Here is a 17554-nt window from a genome sequence, read left to right as displayed (position 1 = left end):
TTGCTCCTGAGTTCTATTAATTACAGGAAATTTATGATTTAATAACTTTTTATTTATTTATTTATTTATTTATTTTGTAGAGACGGGGTTTCACCATGTTGACCAGGATAGTCTCGATCTCTTGACTGGTGATCCACCCGCCTCGGCCTCCCAAAGTGCTGGGATTATAGGCGTGAGCCACCGCACCTGGCCTGATTTAATAACTATTATAAGAGATTCAATTCAATGGGGGGATAAAGGCAGCAAACCACTATGGCACATGTATACTTTTGTAACAATCCTGCAAGATCTGCACATGTGCCCCAGAACTTAAAGTTAAACGAATAAATAAATAAATAAAAAGAGAATAAGACACAGTAGAAATGTTAAAAAAAAAAAAAAGAGAGAGAGAGATTTAAAAGGATTTCCCAATTCTTATGCCTTTCATCAACTTCACTTAGGTCATCATAGGAAGGCTTTGAAGACTAGAAGCACAGCAGTGCACACTCCTGGGGCCACCTCTGCTTCCCGCTGTGGTCTCCTGGACCCTCTGGAGTAAGATGGGGAAGGGATCCTGCAGACACTCAGGGCACTGTCTGTTGAGTGCAAGTCCCAAATTTAACGTCCCTTATTCTGTAAGTGCTTATTCTCCATATGGACGTCAGCTTTAACGGGTTCTATAGGAGCTGTTCTGAACTGAGATGACGAAGGAGAATGAAGAGAAACTGCATTAACCCAATTAGAATTGTGAAACTCGCAAATGAGACTTCCTGTCCTGTTGTTGATGTTGATTTTGTTGTTCTTGTTAAAGACAGGGTCTCACTCTGTCACCTAGGCTGCAGTGCAGTGGTGTGATCATAGCTCACTGCAGCCTCAAACTCCTGGGCTCAAGCAATCTGTGTGCCTCAGCCTCCAAAAGACTACAGGTGTGTGCCACCATGCCCGGCTAATTTATTTTACTTCTTTTTTTTTTTTTTTTTTTTTTTTTGAGATGGGGCCTCACTCTGTCACCCAGGCTGGAGTGCAGTGGCAGAATCTCAGCTACTACAACCTCCACCTTCCCGACACAAGCAATCCTCCCACCTCAGCCTCCCAAGTAGCTGGGACCACAGGCACATGCCACCACACCTGGCTCACTTTTGTAATTTTTGTAGAGACAAGGTTTCACTCTGTTGGCCAGGCTGGTCTTGAACTCCTGACCTCAAGTAATCTGCCTGCATCGGCCAATTTTTATTTTCTTTTATTTTTTGTAGAGCCAGGGTCTCACTACACTACTCAGGCTGGTCTCGAACCCCTGGTTTCAAGTGATCCTCCCACCTCAGCCTCCCAAGTGTTGGAATTATAGATGTGAGCCACCATGCCCAGCAGAATACCTAATATTTTGAGGGCCATTACCCATCTATTCCCAGTTGTGTGAGGTCATGTATCACCATAGAATGTAAGTAACAGGATAGCTAACTTTGACTTAAGCAATAATGGCAATTAATTATTTCATATAAGGGGAAATATCAAAGTAGGGGGTCAGAGCTGTTAGAATCCTTCGTGTGCCACTTCCTGGTTGGAAGGTTTCTGCAGCTTCGGGCAACACATCTACATCCAGGGCAGGAAGCTAGAGGGTGCAGCTCTCCCAAAAGTGGCCTGGAAGATGATCCTACATCTCTCATTTGCCACAAATGGGTCTTTTGACTATCATTAGCTGTAAGGTAGCTGCAAAATAAATAACTGAATAAAAATGGAAACGTGGCTTTTTTTTTTTTAGCTCCTAGACAGAGGCAGGCAAGAGGGTTGGAAATGAGTGTGTGTTTGTGCAGCCCAGAGCGTCTGCCGTTGGGTGCATTTTCAAGAGTAGACCTAGAGCTTTGTAGTTTTTAGTGTGCAGATCTTGCACACATTTTGTTAAATTAATCTTTATGTTCACGCTTTCTGATGCTATTGCAAATTTATTGCTAGTATGCTGCCCTTGTATTCTGCTCCCCTGCTCCCCTCATTTACTATTTCTAGTAGATCTTTTGTAGATTCTGTAGGATTGTTTATATACGTGATTATGTTTCCAAGAATAAAGAAAGTTTTACTTCTTTCTTTTCAATCTCTCTGCCTCCTTCTTTTTCCTTGCCTTATTTTGCGCTGCACGGGCGCTCGGGTATTATGTTGATTTAAAGACTGAAAGCAGACATTTCTGCCTTGTTCTCAATCTTTGGGGGTAATAATTCAGTCTTTTACTATTAAGTATTATGTGAGCTCCAGGTGTTTGTAGATGCCTTTTATCAGGGTGAGGAAGTTCCCTTCTATTACTAGTTTGCTTGGGCATCATAAATGAATTTAAATGTTATCCTGTGCTTTTTTGCATCTATTAAAATGACAATACAGTTCATCCTCTTTATTCATTAACTTAGCGACCTAATTAGTTGACTTTTTAAAGTGAATTCAACCTTGGATTTCTAGAATAAACCCTATTTGATTTTAAATTTAATTTGTTAATACTTTTTTAAAAACTGTTTATGGCCAGGTGTGGTGGCTCACACCTATAATCCCAGCACTTTGGGAAGCCAAAGCGGGTGGATCATCTGAGGTCAAGAGTTCAAGACCAGCCTGGCCAACATGGTGAAACCCTGTCTCTACTAAAAATATAAAAATTAGCCAGGCATGGGGGCATGTGCCTATAATCCCAGCTACTTGGAAGGCTGAGGCAGGAGAATCACTTGAACCTGGGGGGCAGAAGTTGCAGTAAGCCGAGATCCTGCCACTTCACTTCAGCCTGGACGAAAGAGTGAAACTCTGTCTCAAAAAAGAAGAGGAGGAGGAGGAGGAGGAAGAAGAGAAGGAGGAGAAGGAAGAGGAGGAGAGAAGAAGGAGGAAATTGTGTTTATGTTCCTGAGATATATTGCTCTGTAACTGCCTTCCTTCTTCTCCATCTCCCTCCTTCCCTGTCTTATCCTCTTCCTCTTCCTCTTCCTTCTTTGCAATGTCTTTGTTTGGTTTTGATAGTAGAATGATGCTATTTCTCCCATCCAAGTACTAACCGGGCCCGACCCTGCTTTGCTTCCGAGATCTGATGAGATGGGGCGCGTTCAGTGTGGTATGGCCGTAGACGGAAAGACGCTATTTCTTAAAATGAGTTAGAAAAATGGATTCACCTCCATTTTCTAGAAGACTATGAATAAGATTGGTATTATTTTTTTCCCTAAGTGTTTAATACAATTTACTCTGTTGCACAAGCTGGAGTGCAGTGGCACGATCTTGGCTCACTGCAACCTCCAACTCCCTGGTTCAAGTGATTCTCATGCCTCAGCCTCCCGAATAGCTGGGATTACAGGCATGTGTCACCACACCCAGCTAATTTTTTTTGTAGTTTTTAGTAGAGATAGGGTTTTGCCATGTTCGTCAGGCGGGTCTCCAACTCCTGACCTCAGGTGATCCTCCCGCCTCAGCCTCTCAAAGTGCTGGGATTACAAGAGTGAGCTACTGCACCCAGCCCAGTTTTGGTAATTTTTTTCTAAAGGAATGTGTCCATTTTACTTAAGTAGTCAAATATATTGGCATAAAGTTGTTCATACTATTTATTTAATATCCTTTTAAGGTCTTTAGGCTCTATCGTGATATGCTTTTATTTATTCCAAATATTCATAATTTGTGTCTACTCTCAATTTTTCTTGATCAGTCTAGCTAGAAGTTTATCATTTTATTAATTTTTTAAAATAAACCAACTTTTTTGTTTCATTTGCTTTTTCTGTTGGTTACCTTCTATTTATTATTTACTTCTATTTCTAGTTTAAGATGAAAGTTTACATTAATTAATTTAGACTTCTTTTTCTAATGTAAGCGCTTAAAGCTATAAGCTTTTCTCTAAGCACCGCTTTAGCTGCTTACCAAAAATTTTGATATATCGAGTTTCCATCTTTACTCAGTTAAAAATACGTTATTTGTGATTTCTTCTTAAATTCATGGATTCTTTGGAAGTATGTGATCGAAATTCACATATTTAGGGAGCTTCCAGCTATCTTCCTCTTAATAAAGTTAACTCCACTGTGATGTGAGGATGCGCTCTGTTTGATATTAATTCTTTTAAATTTAGTGACACTGGTTTTCTGGTTTGTCTTGGTAAATGTCCCATGCAGACTTGAAAAGAATATGTAGTTTGTCCGTTTTGGGGTCAAGTCTGATGAGAGTTGTGATGATTAACTTTACGTATAATATCTTGGCTTGGTTGGACCACGGAGTCCAGATATTTGGTCAAATGTTAGCCTGGGTGCTTCTGTGGGAAACATCACTTTTGTTTTCTATGAGATTAACATTTGAATTAGTAGACTTTGAATAAAGCAGATCACCCTTCGTAATGTGAGTGGGCTGATGTACCCAGTTAGTTGAAGGCCTAAATAGAACAAAGACTAGCCTCCTCCAAGCAGGAAAGTTTTGCCAGCAGACTGCCTGTGTACCTGAACTGCAATTCTTCCCTGAGTCTCCAGCCTACCAGCCTACTCTACAGATTTTGGACTTGCCAAGCCCCTACAGTCACAAGTCAATTCTTCAAATTCTGAGAGACGATAGATAGATAAATAGATAGATAGATAGATGATAGGTAGATTCTGTTGGTTCTGTTTCTCTGGAGAACTCTAACGTGTTGTTCCCTTTTTCTGTATAATTAACATTTTTTTGTCTGCTTGTTTTGCCAATCACTGAGGGAAGAGTGTTTATCTTCAACTATAATTATAGACAGTCTCTTTCAGTTTTGTCTTTTTTGCTTTATTAATTTTGAAGCTCTATCATACCCGTTTAGGATTATTACATTTCTTGTTTCCTTTACCATTCTGAAGTATCCTTCTTAATTCCTAGTAAAAGTTTTATTTTAAATTACACTTTTTCTTGCTGTTAATATCTCAACTTTCTTTTCACTAGTCTTTAGTATTTTATCATTTTCTATCCTTTTACTTTTGCTCTATGGGAATGTTTATATTTAACTTCGTTTTCTTATAGATGAAATACAGTTGGGTTTCGCTGTTTTTATCCAGCCCAACATTCTCTGCCTTTTAGTTGGACTTTTTACACCACTTATGCTTTATTTCATTACTGACACGTTTGGGTTTAAATGTGTCACCTAACTATTACTTTTCTATTATACAGCTATTTTGTTCCTTTTTTCCCACCCTCTTTTGGATTTATTAAGTTTTGGGATTTTTTTTTTAGCCTCGACTCTTGGATTATTACCTGTAACTTTTAGTTTTACTGTTTTAATTGTTCTTCTAAGGTTTCAATATATATCGTTAACTTACCAGAGTCTACCTTCATTAAATATTACGTCACTTCAGTTACGGTGTGAACTTTAGAACAGCAGGCTTCCATTTCCTTCCTTTCCTTCGTGCCATTGTCATCATGCTTTCTACATGTGCTCTAAAACCACAGGCTTCCATTTCCTTCCTTTCCTTCGTGCCATTGTCATCATGCTTTCTACATGTGCTCTAAAACCACAGGCTTCCATTTCCTTCCTTTCCTTCGTGCCATTGTCATCATGCTTTCTACATGTGCTCTAAAACCACAGGCTTCCATTTCCTTCCTTTCCTTCGTGCCATTGTCATCATGCTTTCTACATGTGCTCTAAAACCAAAAATGCATTATTACTACTACCACTGCTACTACGATGTTAAATATCATTTGTCTTCTAGAGACAATTGAAAAATAAAAAGAATCTTTTACTTTAGCCTATGTTTACCGTTTCCAATATTCTTTTTTTTTTTTTTTTTGAGACGGAGCTTCGCTCTTGTTACCCAGGCTGGAGTGCAATGGCGTGATCCCAGCTCACCACAACCTCCGCCTCCTGGGTTCAGGCAATCCTCCTGCCTCAGCCTCCTGAGTAGCTGGGATTACAGGCACACGCCACCGTGCCCAGCTAATTATTGTAAATTTAGTGGAGACGGGGTTTCACCGTGTTGACCAGGATGGTCTCAATCTCTTGACCTCGTGATCCACCCGCCTCAGCCTCCCAAAGTGCTGGGATTACAGGCGTGAGCCACCGCGCCCTGCTAATTATTGTATATTTAGTGGAGACGGTGTTTCACCATGTTGACCACGATGGTCTCCATCTCTTGACCTCGTGATCCACCCGCCTCGGCCTCCCAAAGTGCTGGGATTACAGGCGTGAGCCACCGCGCCCGGCCATTTCCAATATTCTTAATTGCTCTTTATGTGTCCAGGTTTCTAACTGGTATCATTTCTCTTTTTGCATTGTTGATGGTATAGGCGACAAATTCTCTCAGCTTCCATTTGCCTGAAAAAGTCTTTCATCTTCATTTCTAAACAATACTTTTGCTAGACAAAGAATGGTAAGTCTATGCTTATTTTATCTGTCTCAGCAGTTTAAATATATTTCATTATCTCCAGCTTGATGAGAAGTCTGCAAAAGCAGAAGAAAATTATATTAATTATAACAAACCTTACTGCAGCCCCAGTGGAAACCCTGATTGCAGTGTTTTGAGAGTCCCTGAGCCAGAGGGCCCAAAATTGCACCTAGATTCCTGGCCAAATGGAAACAATGAAATAAGAAATGTTAAGTCAAGCCCACTAAGTTTAGGGATAATTTGTTTTGCCACAATAGATATCTAGTTCAGAGAATATCCTAAAAACTTCCATAAAGAAAAAATTAGTTAAGTGCAGAGTACCAGGAGGAAAGCGTTAGAATTCTCTACAGACGTTCTTAAAATTGTGAGAGAAAGTTAATTTCAATATACAATTTGGACTAGATAAACTGTTAATCAAATGTCAGAGTAAAGTATCAGACACGTATGGACTGAAACAAATGACCGCCCATCTATTCTATTTCAGGTATAGATCTCCCATATATGATCTCCCATGTATTCTTATTTTGGTGAAATACTGAAGGATGTGTTTCACCAAAATAAGAAAATAGGCTGGGCATGCTGGCTCATGCCTGTAATCTCAGTACTTTGGGAAGCTGAGGTGAGCAGACGGCTTGAGCTCAAGAGTTTGATATCAGCCCGGGCAACATAGTGAGACCCATATCTACAAAAAATACAAAAATTAGCTGGATGTGATGGCATGAGCATGTAGTCCCAGCTACTCAGGAGGCTGAGGTGGGAGAATCACTTTAGCCTGGGAGGTTGAGGCGGCAGTTAGCCAAGTTCACACAACTACATTCCACCCTGAGTAACAGAGTGAGATCCTGTCATACATACATGCATGCATACATACATACATACATACATACATGCATACATACATGCATACATACATGCATACATACATACATAATCAGATGAAAGGAAGGCATAGGATTTAGGAAAAAGTGAATCCAAACTAAGAAAATTCTAGGAATTCTAGGTAAAGGGAGGCAGAGCACAGTGACTCATGCCTGTAATCCCAGAACTTTGGGAGGCCCAAGTGGGCAGGTCACTTGAGGTCAGAAGTTCGAGCACAGCCTGGCCAACGTGGTGAAACCCCATCTCTACTAAATATACAAAAACTAGCTGGGCGTTGTGATGTGCATCTGTAATCCCAGCTACTTGGGAGGCTGAAGTGGGAGAATTACTTGAACCTAGGAGTCAGAGGTTGCAGTGAGCCAAGACCGTGCCACTGCACTCCAGGCTGGGTGACAGAGCGAGACTCCATCTCAAAAAAAAAATTAATGAAACAAAATTTTTAAAAAGTAAAGGGAAAACCCAAGATGGTAACTAAGTAGTAGGCAGGACAGCCATCCACTTTGGAATAGGACAGCTACAAAAGGGTATGCGAAAACCAAAGTTAAATACTCAAACATCCAGCTCAAAACTTTGAAAATAATTGCTGCTGGGTGACAAGAGCTAGGTGAGGAAGGGAGATGGCGGTGAGCAGGGGATTCCTACCTCATCAACCTATGGGGCAACTCTATCTTAATCCCTATCAGGACTTCCCCACACTCATTATTTCTCCAAAGACAAGTTATTTCCTGGATCACAGAACTGATGTGTCCATAAAGAGCTCTAACGTCATGCAGAATTAGTCCTAAGAGTTCAAATATTGTTTGTTCTGCCTTATTTCACATTCACTTTATTATCAGATAAGCATACTACTGAAGGTGCTGCTTCTTCATTGCTGTAGAAAATTCCTGCAACTGAGGCACACTGCACCAATCATGATAACCAAGAGAAAGAGAATATGATGATCAGCCAGGCCTGGAGACCCCAGGAAGGGAAAAGAACCTGCATAGCCACTGGAACTTAGGGAGCCCTGAGTGTGCAAGTTGACACTCCAAGCACCCCACACAGGCCTGGTGCATCACCTGTCATCACAGGGTCACTCTCTCCTTCCCAAGAATGGTGTAAAAACTGATTTATTATAATCCTGAGGGGGGAAAAATATCCTTGAGTGGGTGGAGAGTACATTTTGGGAGAGACTGTAACTGGGTTATTCAAAATTAGAGTCTTTGAAATCCTCTATTCTTCTTTTTCTTGAAACAGGGTCTCACTTTGTCACCCAGGTTGGAGTGCAGAGGCAAGATCTCAGCTCACTGCAGCCTCGAACTCTTGGGCTCAAGCAACCCTCCTGCCTCAGTCTCCTCAGTAACTGGGACTACAGGTGTGTGCCACCATGCTGGGCTAGTTTCTGTTTTTAAGTTTTAGTTTGTTGCCCAGGCTGGTCTCAAACTCCAGGACTCAAGTGATCCTACCACCTCAGCCTCCCAAAGTTTTGCGATTACAGACATGAACCACGGTGCCCAGCCAGAATCCTTTATTGTAACTTAAACAGTGAGCATGAAATAGCCTGGGCGACTTAGAGGACTGAGCGCCATCACAGCTGAATGCAGGAATTAGGCACTCTGGGGTAGCTTAAACCTCCACTCCCATCTACTGCTCTGGTCTTTGCCAAAGGTGGGTCCGCTGGTAAACTCATAGGACGTTTGTTGCCTTTGGCTACACATTTAGAGAAATTACTTCCCTCCAAATGTTCATGGTCTGGTTGAAATAGTATATCTAGTGCCTGCCTCCCAACTAAGGAGGCAAAATGGTCGTGTTCTATCTATCAGTATACTGGTACAGCCAGGAAGCCAGAAAATGAACAAAACTGGCCTGTGGGTTGCTTCATTTGCAGACTAAAGGAATGGCTGAGGAATCAATCCAGTGGTGGTACTCTAGCTCTAGCTTTCAAACGTGGCCGTTACAGTGGCTCCTGCTTCCTCGTTCTCTAGGAACTAACTTCTAGCCTCCTTTGGAGCATGGTTCTTAAGGTTCCCATTGAGTCTGTAATCCTGCAAAATCTTTCCAATAAACGTATTTGCTTAAGTTGGGGTCTACTTCTTGGAATCTAAGAACCCTAACTAATACAGTGGTTAACTGTGGGCTGTAGTAAATTGAATGCTCCTGCTCCTGTTCTGTCAATGCTATGCCTGATTTTGTTTCTAAAGTGAAAAATTATCATTAATAACCCCCAGTTTTCATGAGCTCTCTAAGGAATCTGGCTAATACAGTCCTCTCTCCCTGTTAACCACTGGCAATAGTATTTCCATGCATCTGCTCCCCAGCTTGATGTCATAATGAAGTGCAATGGAATTTAAACCGATGGCCTAAACTAGAGCCAAATATTATAATTACCCATGACATTGGTAATATATTGATTAGGGAGACTAGGAACATGGAAGACAAGGTGTGGGTTAAGTAAATAAAACCAACCAAGGAATCGAGAAATGTAAGTTAGAAGCACAGGAAACAGGCCGAGCGTGGTGGCTCACACCTGCAATCCCAGCACTTTGGGAGGCCGAGGCAGGTGGATCACAAGGTCAAGAGATCGAGACCATCCTGGTCACCATTGTGAAACCCCGTCTCTACTAAAAATACAAAAAATTAGCTGGGCATGGTGGCGCGTGCCTGTAATCCCAGCTACTCAGGAGGCTGAGGCAGGAGAATTGCCTGAACCCAGGAGGCGGAGGTTGCAGTGAGCCGAGATCGGGCCATTGCACTCCAGCCTGGGTAACAAGAGCGAAACTGCGTCTCAAAAAAAAAAAAAAAGCAGCACAGGAAACAGAATTAACAAGAAACAATGCAACCTAAAACCCAAGTTATTCAAAATGGTGACTAATTTCTTCTATTTCTTCTAGTGTTTCCCTGCCCCTCCCTCTTCTGACACTGGCTGCTGTTAAAATCTGGAGTCGCAATCCTACTCCACCTGGATTATCGAGGATGCTAAACGCACGAACTCAACATTGATCCTGTTGGTGGAAAAATGACACAAGCCGCAATGTCTGCTATCTCCTGTGGGGCTACCTGGGGCACACTGTTGTACACCTCTTTCCCCACCATGCTTGGGTTGGGCTGAATGTGAGGACCCATATGGACTCAAGTTATTATAACATCTGGTTATAGTAGGACATAGTCAATATCCCAGAGCTCTGTCCATACTCAATGGTGGAAGTGACTGAGCCATTCTGTTTTGGTAATTGGCAACTCACTTTTTCTGAAAATAAAGTGTCAATGATAATTGGGATATATAAACCTCAAGTCAGCCTCCTGCTGATTGTTCCACGGTTAGTTAAGAATTACACTGTGGTGAGCTAATAAATACAAAAGCCTAGAGCAATTGTTTCTGTGAGTAACAGGGAAATATTTAGTAAGTATCCACTGGTCTCCTGAGCAGAAGAGCAAGGATTTCACATGATGATTGTCCCAGTCTACCCTCCCAGAAGCACCACAGCCCCGCTTGAGGCAGGTGCCCTTCCCCACACACTTCACTGCTTCCCAGGGTTCCCCCCACACACAGAGAAAAGCAATTCTCAGATATGTTCTGGGTTACTCTGTAAACGGGTTGTGAACGTTGTTAAATTAATTTCTCATATTTGTTACATACACACACAAAGATATCAACAGAGCAGACAAACCTTGAAGACTCTAAGAAGGCTGGGGAGTTGAGCCACTGCTGTGTGCGTGCTTCTCTATTTCCTCTTCCTGTGTACAGATTAGTAGGACGTGACAGAGTCTTGATTTAAAGTTTGAAACTATCATCCTCATTTCCACAAGGATTTGGAGCAGTGGGGAACCTGAGCTCAGCAAAGGAGGCTGCGGACTAGCCTCCTGTCTTTGGTGAGCTTCTCGTCTTCCTGTGGTCTTCACCTCCCCACCTGCCTTTGCCATCCTGGGTTACCATGTTTAGACTCAACTCTAGTTCAGGGTCCTCGGTTCTTGGGTAGGTATCAAAAATTAAATCTTTTTTCTAGCCTTGGTTTCACAAACCCATCCCTTATATCCTTCCTATAACATCCAGTAAGAGGATATCCTGCTTTCCTCCCTAGGTCAGATTGACTAGCCATGGGCACCACCATGTCTAAATGTCAGCAGGGCATTTGCAGCCCTCCTTAGTTTATAATGGATCATTACAGTGCATGGTCTTTTAAATGGGCAATAGGTACACTGGGAGTGAGCCCAAATTTAAATTTCCCCATTAAGGATCCTGGAACTATGATATCCTGAAACATCTAAAGGAGGACCAGGAAAGTCATTAGATTGTGGCCAACTAGATTGTTTCATGTACACGTGGAAAGATTAGTTCTGACACAAGTTGCCAAGAAGGTAGGTGAAACCTCACTAAAGATGTTGAGAGAACCACTGAGAAGTCCTGTCAATTTCCTCTCCAAGCGTGACCCACTAAGACATACCCCGCCCCCCATCCCACAACAGCTAAAGACTGAATATTTGACTTCCTCCTCCTCCTCTGTCCCCAGAGTCACTTAAAATTGCCTTGAGTGGAGTTCCAACAGTGTCCTGATGTTCTACTTTCAAAGATGCCAACTGGAGATGCCTGGAGCTTTGCTATAAAGTACCCTCTTAATCTCATATAAAACTCAGCCTCGCAAAGACTTGGCTCATATTCTGAGTGTCCAGGTGTGCTAGGGCACTTGCAGAGAATCTGCTGGTCTTGATTCACTGGTGGGGGTAATCGCTGCCCAGATTAGAAACATGCCCTGCCTGGGGTTTTAGAAAGTGTGCTGGCAGTCACCTTTCCTCACACCCATCAGGCAGTTGGTACCTGCCATGTTGTATTATCAAGTTTTAAAAAATAAAAAAGAACAAAGAAAAATTTAGTCTCAAAGCATTAAGTACTGCAATTCTCAAGCCATTAAGATGGGACACCCTAGAAACAATCAGAATATTTTCTGTCTAGGAAAGCAGAATATGGCTGGGCCTCGTGGCTCACGCCTATAATCCTAGTACTTTGGGAGGCTGAGGTAGTTGGATCACTTGAGGTCAGGAGTTCAAGACCAGCCTGATCAACATGGTGATGCTCCACCTCTACTAAAAATACAAAATTAGCCGAGCATGGCGGTGCATGCTTGTAATCCCAGCTACTTGGAGGCTGAGGCAGGAGAATCACTTGAATCTAGGAAGCAGAGGTTGTAGTGAGCCAAGATCATGCCATTACCCTACATCCTAGGCAACAAGAGTGAAATTCCATCTAAAAAAAAAAAGAAAAGAAAGAAAAGGCAGAACGCAGTGGCTCACACCTGTAATCCCAGCACTTTGCGAGGCTGAGGCGGGCGGATCACGAGTTCAGGAGTTTGACACCAGCTTGGCCAACATGGTGAAACCCCGCCACTGCTAAAAATACAAAATTTAGCCAGGCATGATGGTACACACTTGTAATCCCAGCTACTCAGGAGGCTGAGGCAGAAGAATCGCTTGAACCGGAGAGGCAGGGGTTGCAATGAGCCGAGATCAAGCCACTGCACTCCAGCCTGAGTGACAGAGCAAGACTCCATCTCAAAAATAAAGAAAGAAGGAAAGGAAGGAAGGAAGAAAGAAAAGAAAGGCAGAATATTTGAATATTTTAGAATGGCTGGAAATGAAGTTAAGTCTATTTTCAGATAAGTAAGTCTAGACTGCAGAAGGCCAGGTGAGAAAAAAATTGTTTGTATTTCAAGAAACAACTGGTCAACTAAGAGGCATTAAGAAGGTGCATTCTATATACATAAACAGAAACTAGAGTAAGAGGAAATTTAAAGATTTAGGGACTAGATTATGATAATATCAACTTAGAGAATCACCCAGGGCCAGGCGTGGTGGCTCACACCTGTAATCCCAGCACTTTGGGAGGCCGAAGTGGGCAAATCACCTGAGGTCAAGAGTTTGAGACCAGCCTGACAAACACGATGAAACCCATCTCTACTGAAAATACAAAAATTAGCCGGGTGTGGTGGTGCATGCCTGTAATCCCTGCTACTCGAGAGGCTGAGGCAGAAAAATTGCTTGAACTCAGGAGGTAGAAATTGCAGTGAGCCAAGATCGTGCCACTCTACTCCAGCCTGGGTGACAGAGTGGGACTCCGTCTCAAAAAAAAAAAAAAAAAAAAAAGAGAATCACTTGGATTTATGCACTGTAAACTTTGGTATAATGTAATAATATTACGTTGGTAGGAAAATGTTTTATATTTAAAAAGGAAGCTCAAAGAAGAGAGAGAATAAATTTTAAAGGCTTTAACATCATGACTATTTACTAAATTGTAATGAAATATGTGAAGCTATGTGCTTTCTAATATTGCCGGAAATTGGATAGTAGAAGATAGAATGGGGTGCCGTCCAGCACTTGTGCATACGAACATTCTGCATGTAATGTTGCACTTGGTCACTACATAAGGATCAGATGATGGTTAAATGAAATTTTCATACAAAACTGGGGAACTTCATTTGCTTGATTTTCCCTTTGCCCATCGTCTCATAAGGTAGACTCTGAGAACAGTTTTCTACCATACCCAAAGGTTTATTACCTTACAAAAGGAAAAAACCCCTTGGCTGAAAACTGCCACCTTCTAGGAAAACTGCCAGCTAGTTACACTGACAACCTCCCAGAACTGAAAACAAATTAATCATACATGATTTATATAGAACAAAGCCTCACAGAATGAGCTATGAGGAGTGACTCCACGAGAAAATAACTTGATTACACATCTTAGTGGTATACAGTATAAGGAAAAAAATAACTGCAAAGGAATCTTAGATTTTATTTAATAATTTTATCAGATAAATTAATAATTCGATTAATTTTGTTTGGAATCAAGCTTTCTAGTATAAGGAAAAATGAGGAAAATAATAAAATTGAAATGCTTTAATTGATAATCATACTGTCAGAACTGAATTAGAAATATCAATAGGACCCACGCTTTTTAAAAGAAAAAAAAGTATATGTTTTCGAATTCTGTCAGCTAAAATGAACAGTAACAAGGGCTTAAGAAATGAACCTAACTTACTGCTAAGATTATGGCATCTTTCCAGGATACCCTGGAGAAATGGCTGATTCCAGGAGTCATTACGAGCCTGAGGCAACTTGCTCTATGTACCAAGAGGCAAGAAGTAATTCAGATTAATGGGACTTCATCAAAAGAACACAACAGGGCCCCCCACTGGCCAAAGTGTGTCAATTTGAGCAGCAAAACTAATAATTATTGCAGTTGATTACATCACATTGAATCTATGAGAGGCCACGAGTCCATAGTGATACACACAAGAAATTTTTGCTTAAAATTGAGTAAAGATGGTGAATCGAATAGAGTATATTACTTTTGGATCCTTTATTCAAACATCCTATTATTTTGACACATTTATCTGTGAAAAATACAGAATTTAGTAAATATCAAATACATAGTTAGTAAGCATTTTCTGAAACCAGGGCTGGCGGCTCACACCTGTAATCTCAGCACTTTGGGAGGCGGAGGTGGGAGGAAAGCTTGAACACAGGGAGCTGGAGGCTGTAGTGAACTGTGATCGTGCCACTCTACTCCAGCCTGGGAGACAGAGTGAGAGACGCTGTCAAAAACAAAACAAAACAAAACAAAACAAAAAACAAACAAAAACACACAAGCAAAACAAGCAAGCAGTCTGGCTTGAGGGAGGATGCCCGTATATGATTTTAAGTTGGACAAATCATTCAAGACAGCCGAATTTCAATCAGATACAATCTCAAATATCTATAGGCATTTTATGTTCTTAAGAAATAAGAAAAGTACAAGATATCATTAAATTCAAAGGCTTCCAAAACTAGTTTGAAATGCATTTGCATGTTTTAAAACCTTTTGTGAAGTTTAGCTGTACTCAGACAAGTAAAAACGTATTTACATATCTCTGGAGTCGAAATACAAAATCCAAGCCATCAGGGCAAAATGGAAGCAACCAGCCCCAACCTCCCTCTATGGAAACAGATAGCGTGCGCTGGTTGCATCCAGGAACGTGCTCCATGCAATCCCACAAACTTAAATCTGCCCCTGACCATATTATATTGGCCATATAAAAATTAAAGTAGCTCTATATGTACTTTACTGACATAGAAACAAGTCTATGTTATATTGCTAAGTATAAAATTCAAATTTAAGAATAATATCAATAGTATAATTCCACTAAAGTAAAAAATTTGATATTTTTTCAGGTTTGACTATAATCTTTGTACGGGAATTTTTGGTAAAGCGTATGTATTCATCTACAACTTAACTTTTTAGTCTTAAAAAAGGCAAGAGTGAAATTTTGAGCACGAAATTCATGGCTGAAAGCAGCAAAACCACACTTGCACTATTGCAATCCTCGTGCTCCTTCGCACTGCAACCTGTGGAATCCGCTGTAACCCGAGAACGCTGAACGGTGCGGTCCCCTGCCGGCACTCTGGCGGCTGTCACCGGAGCGCAGGCCCTAGCGCGGCCGCCGTCGGGGAAGTTCTGTGTGCTGTTGGGACTCCTGTTACAGGAGTTTCACGGCCTTTTAAGACTGTCTTCCAAAAGACGACGTGATGACTCCTAACTGAAATGAAAATGTGTTCTGTAGGCAGAAGGGCAGGCTGGGCACAGGCTGAGCTTCTTTCGGGGACTGACGACCTCGCCCACGTGCTTCCGGGCACCCGCGCGCCGAAAGCCCGCGTGCGAGGAGACGCACAAACCCCCAGCGGGCGAGGCCGTAGGCAGCCAGGAGGCGAGGGCGGCTTGTCTTCTAGAGACTGGGGAATCAAGAAAGGCAGAGTCACCTTCTCGGCCCCAGCGCAGCATGGGCAAGAGGCAAGGAGGCCGCAGGGCCCCGCAGTCCCGGGTACCCGCAGAAGTCGGTGCGCGCCCCAGGAGCAGGGGAGGCTCAGGTCCAGCGTGCCTAGAAACGCAACTGCATTGGTCTGGAGGACGCTCTCCCACGAGCTGCGATCCTCAGGCTCTGATTAAAGTCGAATTAAATGAGCTATCCGTTGTGGTATCTGTTGTTACTCTTGTGATAAATATGATGTTTGATACGGATGTATCTTAATAATCATGCTGTCAATCAAAGAACAAAACACTTAAAGCCTGTGCGCTAAGAACGCGAAAGCAGTTCTCTCCTCAGGAGGTGCAGTTTCTCTTTATTGTCTCTCCTTTGTTTCTATGTAATTCCAAGTAGATTTCCGTGATCAACACATTTTGCTCTTTCCCTTTGTTTGGGGATGACATAGGCTCATTGCATTTGATCAGATTAGTGTTAAACCCCCACCCACATTTTTACTATATATTGTACCAGTAATACAGCAGGCTTTTATATCTTTACCTCAAATTCCAAGAACAGAAAAATACTCGCATTTTACATTAGTTTAACTTGAAAACGAGTGACTTCAGCCCTGATGGGATACTTCTAAACCAATACTATCTAACAAATCTGCTTCTTATTGATATAAGCCCATGCACATGGTTTTTTAAATGAGGTCTATAACTAATAATTAGCACTGAGGCCCTAATCGAAGTATTTGAAACTCCGTTACTCTTCACAACAATCCTGAAGTAGGCATATTTTCCTTGTTTTGCTGACAAGGAAACAGGCACTGAGATGGTAAGAAACCCCAGCCATCTGGCCTCTAAGAGCCTTTTACCACCGTGCTAAAGCTTTACCCATTTTCGAGATCCAGAATATTATACAGTGCACACATATGTGGTAAACAAATCAGGATTAAACATTAAACTGAAGGGCTGAGCACGGTGCCGTGTAATCCTAGCACTTTGGGAAGCTGAGGCGTGCAGATCACTTGAAGTCAGGAGTTCAAGACCAGCCTGGACAACATGGTGAAACCCCATCTCTACAAAAAAAATACAAAATTTAGCTGGGTGTGGTGGTGCGTGCCTGTGGTCCCAGCTACCCTGGAGGCTGAGGTGGGAGGATTGCTTGAGGCGAGGAGGCGGAGGCTGCAGTGAGCAGAGATCACACCACTGTACTCCAGCCTCAGTGACATAGGGAGACACTGTCTCAAAAAGAAAAAAAAAAAAAATTAAAGTAAGAACATAAGAAATGTGCTTGGCACTGTGTTACTCACAGGGGAGAAACAATCAATAGGGAGATGGATCCTGCTTTCAGGATACATGGAATTTGCTGAGTAAAAGAAGTATTTTACGATACCTTAAAAAAGGAAACAAAGGCTATTGTAAATTGGATATTCAGTTAAATATTCTTAGGCAGATTGGCAGATGAAAAATCTGAGCTTGGGTTTTACAAATACACAGAATGCCACATTTTCACTAATACCTTATGATTCGTGTAAAGAGTAAAATCAACTTTGAAAATGAATTGTTTGTGCAATTATCTTAAAAATAAAGATTACATAATAATTCACATTATCTT

General features: G+C 41.8%; 1 protein-coding gene across 1 annotated transcript in view; it reads left to right on the top strand.

Moving 5' to 3' along the window:
* The window catches only part of LOC128929852 (uncharacterized), a 30705-nt gene extending 18675 nt beyond the window's left edge, over window positions 1–12030 (top strand). The window contains exons 3-4 of the mRNA XM_078352467.1: window positions 8424–8541; window positions 10058–12030. Coding sequence (XP_078208593.1) covers window positions 8424–8529 — 106 coding nt within the window. The 3' untranslated portion in view covers window positions 8530–8541; window positions 10058–12030. The remainder of the gene's footprint in view (window positions 1–8423; window positions 8542–10057) is intronic.
* The last annotated feature ends 5524 nt before the right edge of the window (window positions 12031–17554 follow it).

The sequence above is a fragment of the Callithrix jacchus genome, chromosome 16 (genome assembly GCF_049354715.1).
Source record: "Callithrix jacchus isolate 240 chromosome 16, calJac240_pri, whole genome shotgun sequence".
NCBI lineage: Eukaryota > Metazoa > Chordata > Mammalia > Primates > Cebidae > Callithrix > Callithrix jacchus.
This window is presented reverse-complemented; position numbering and strand designations above follow the sequence as displayed.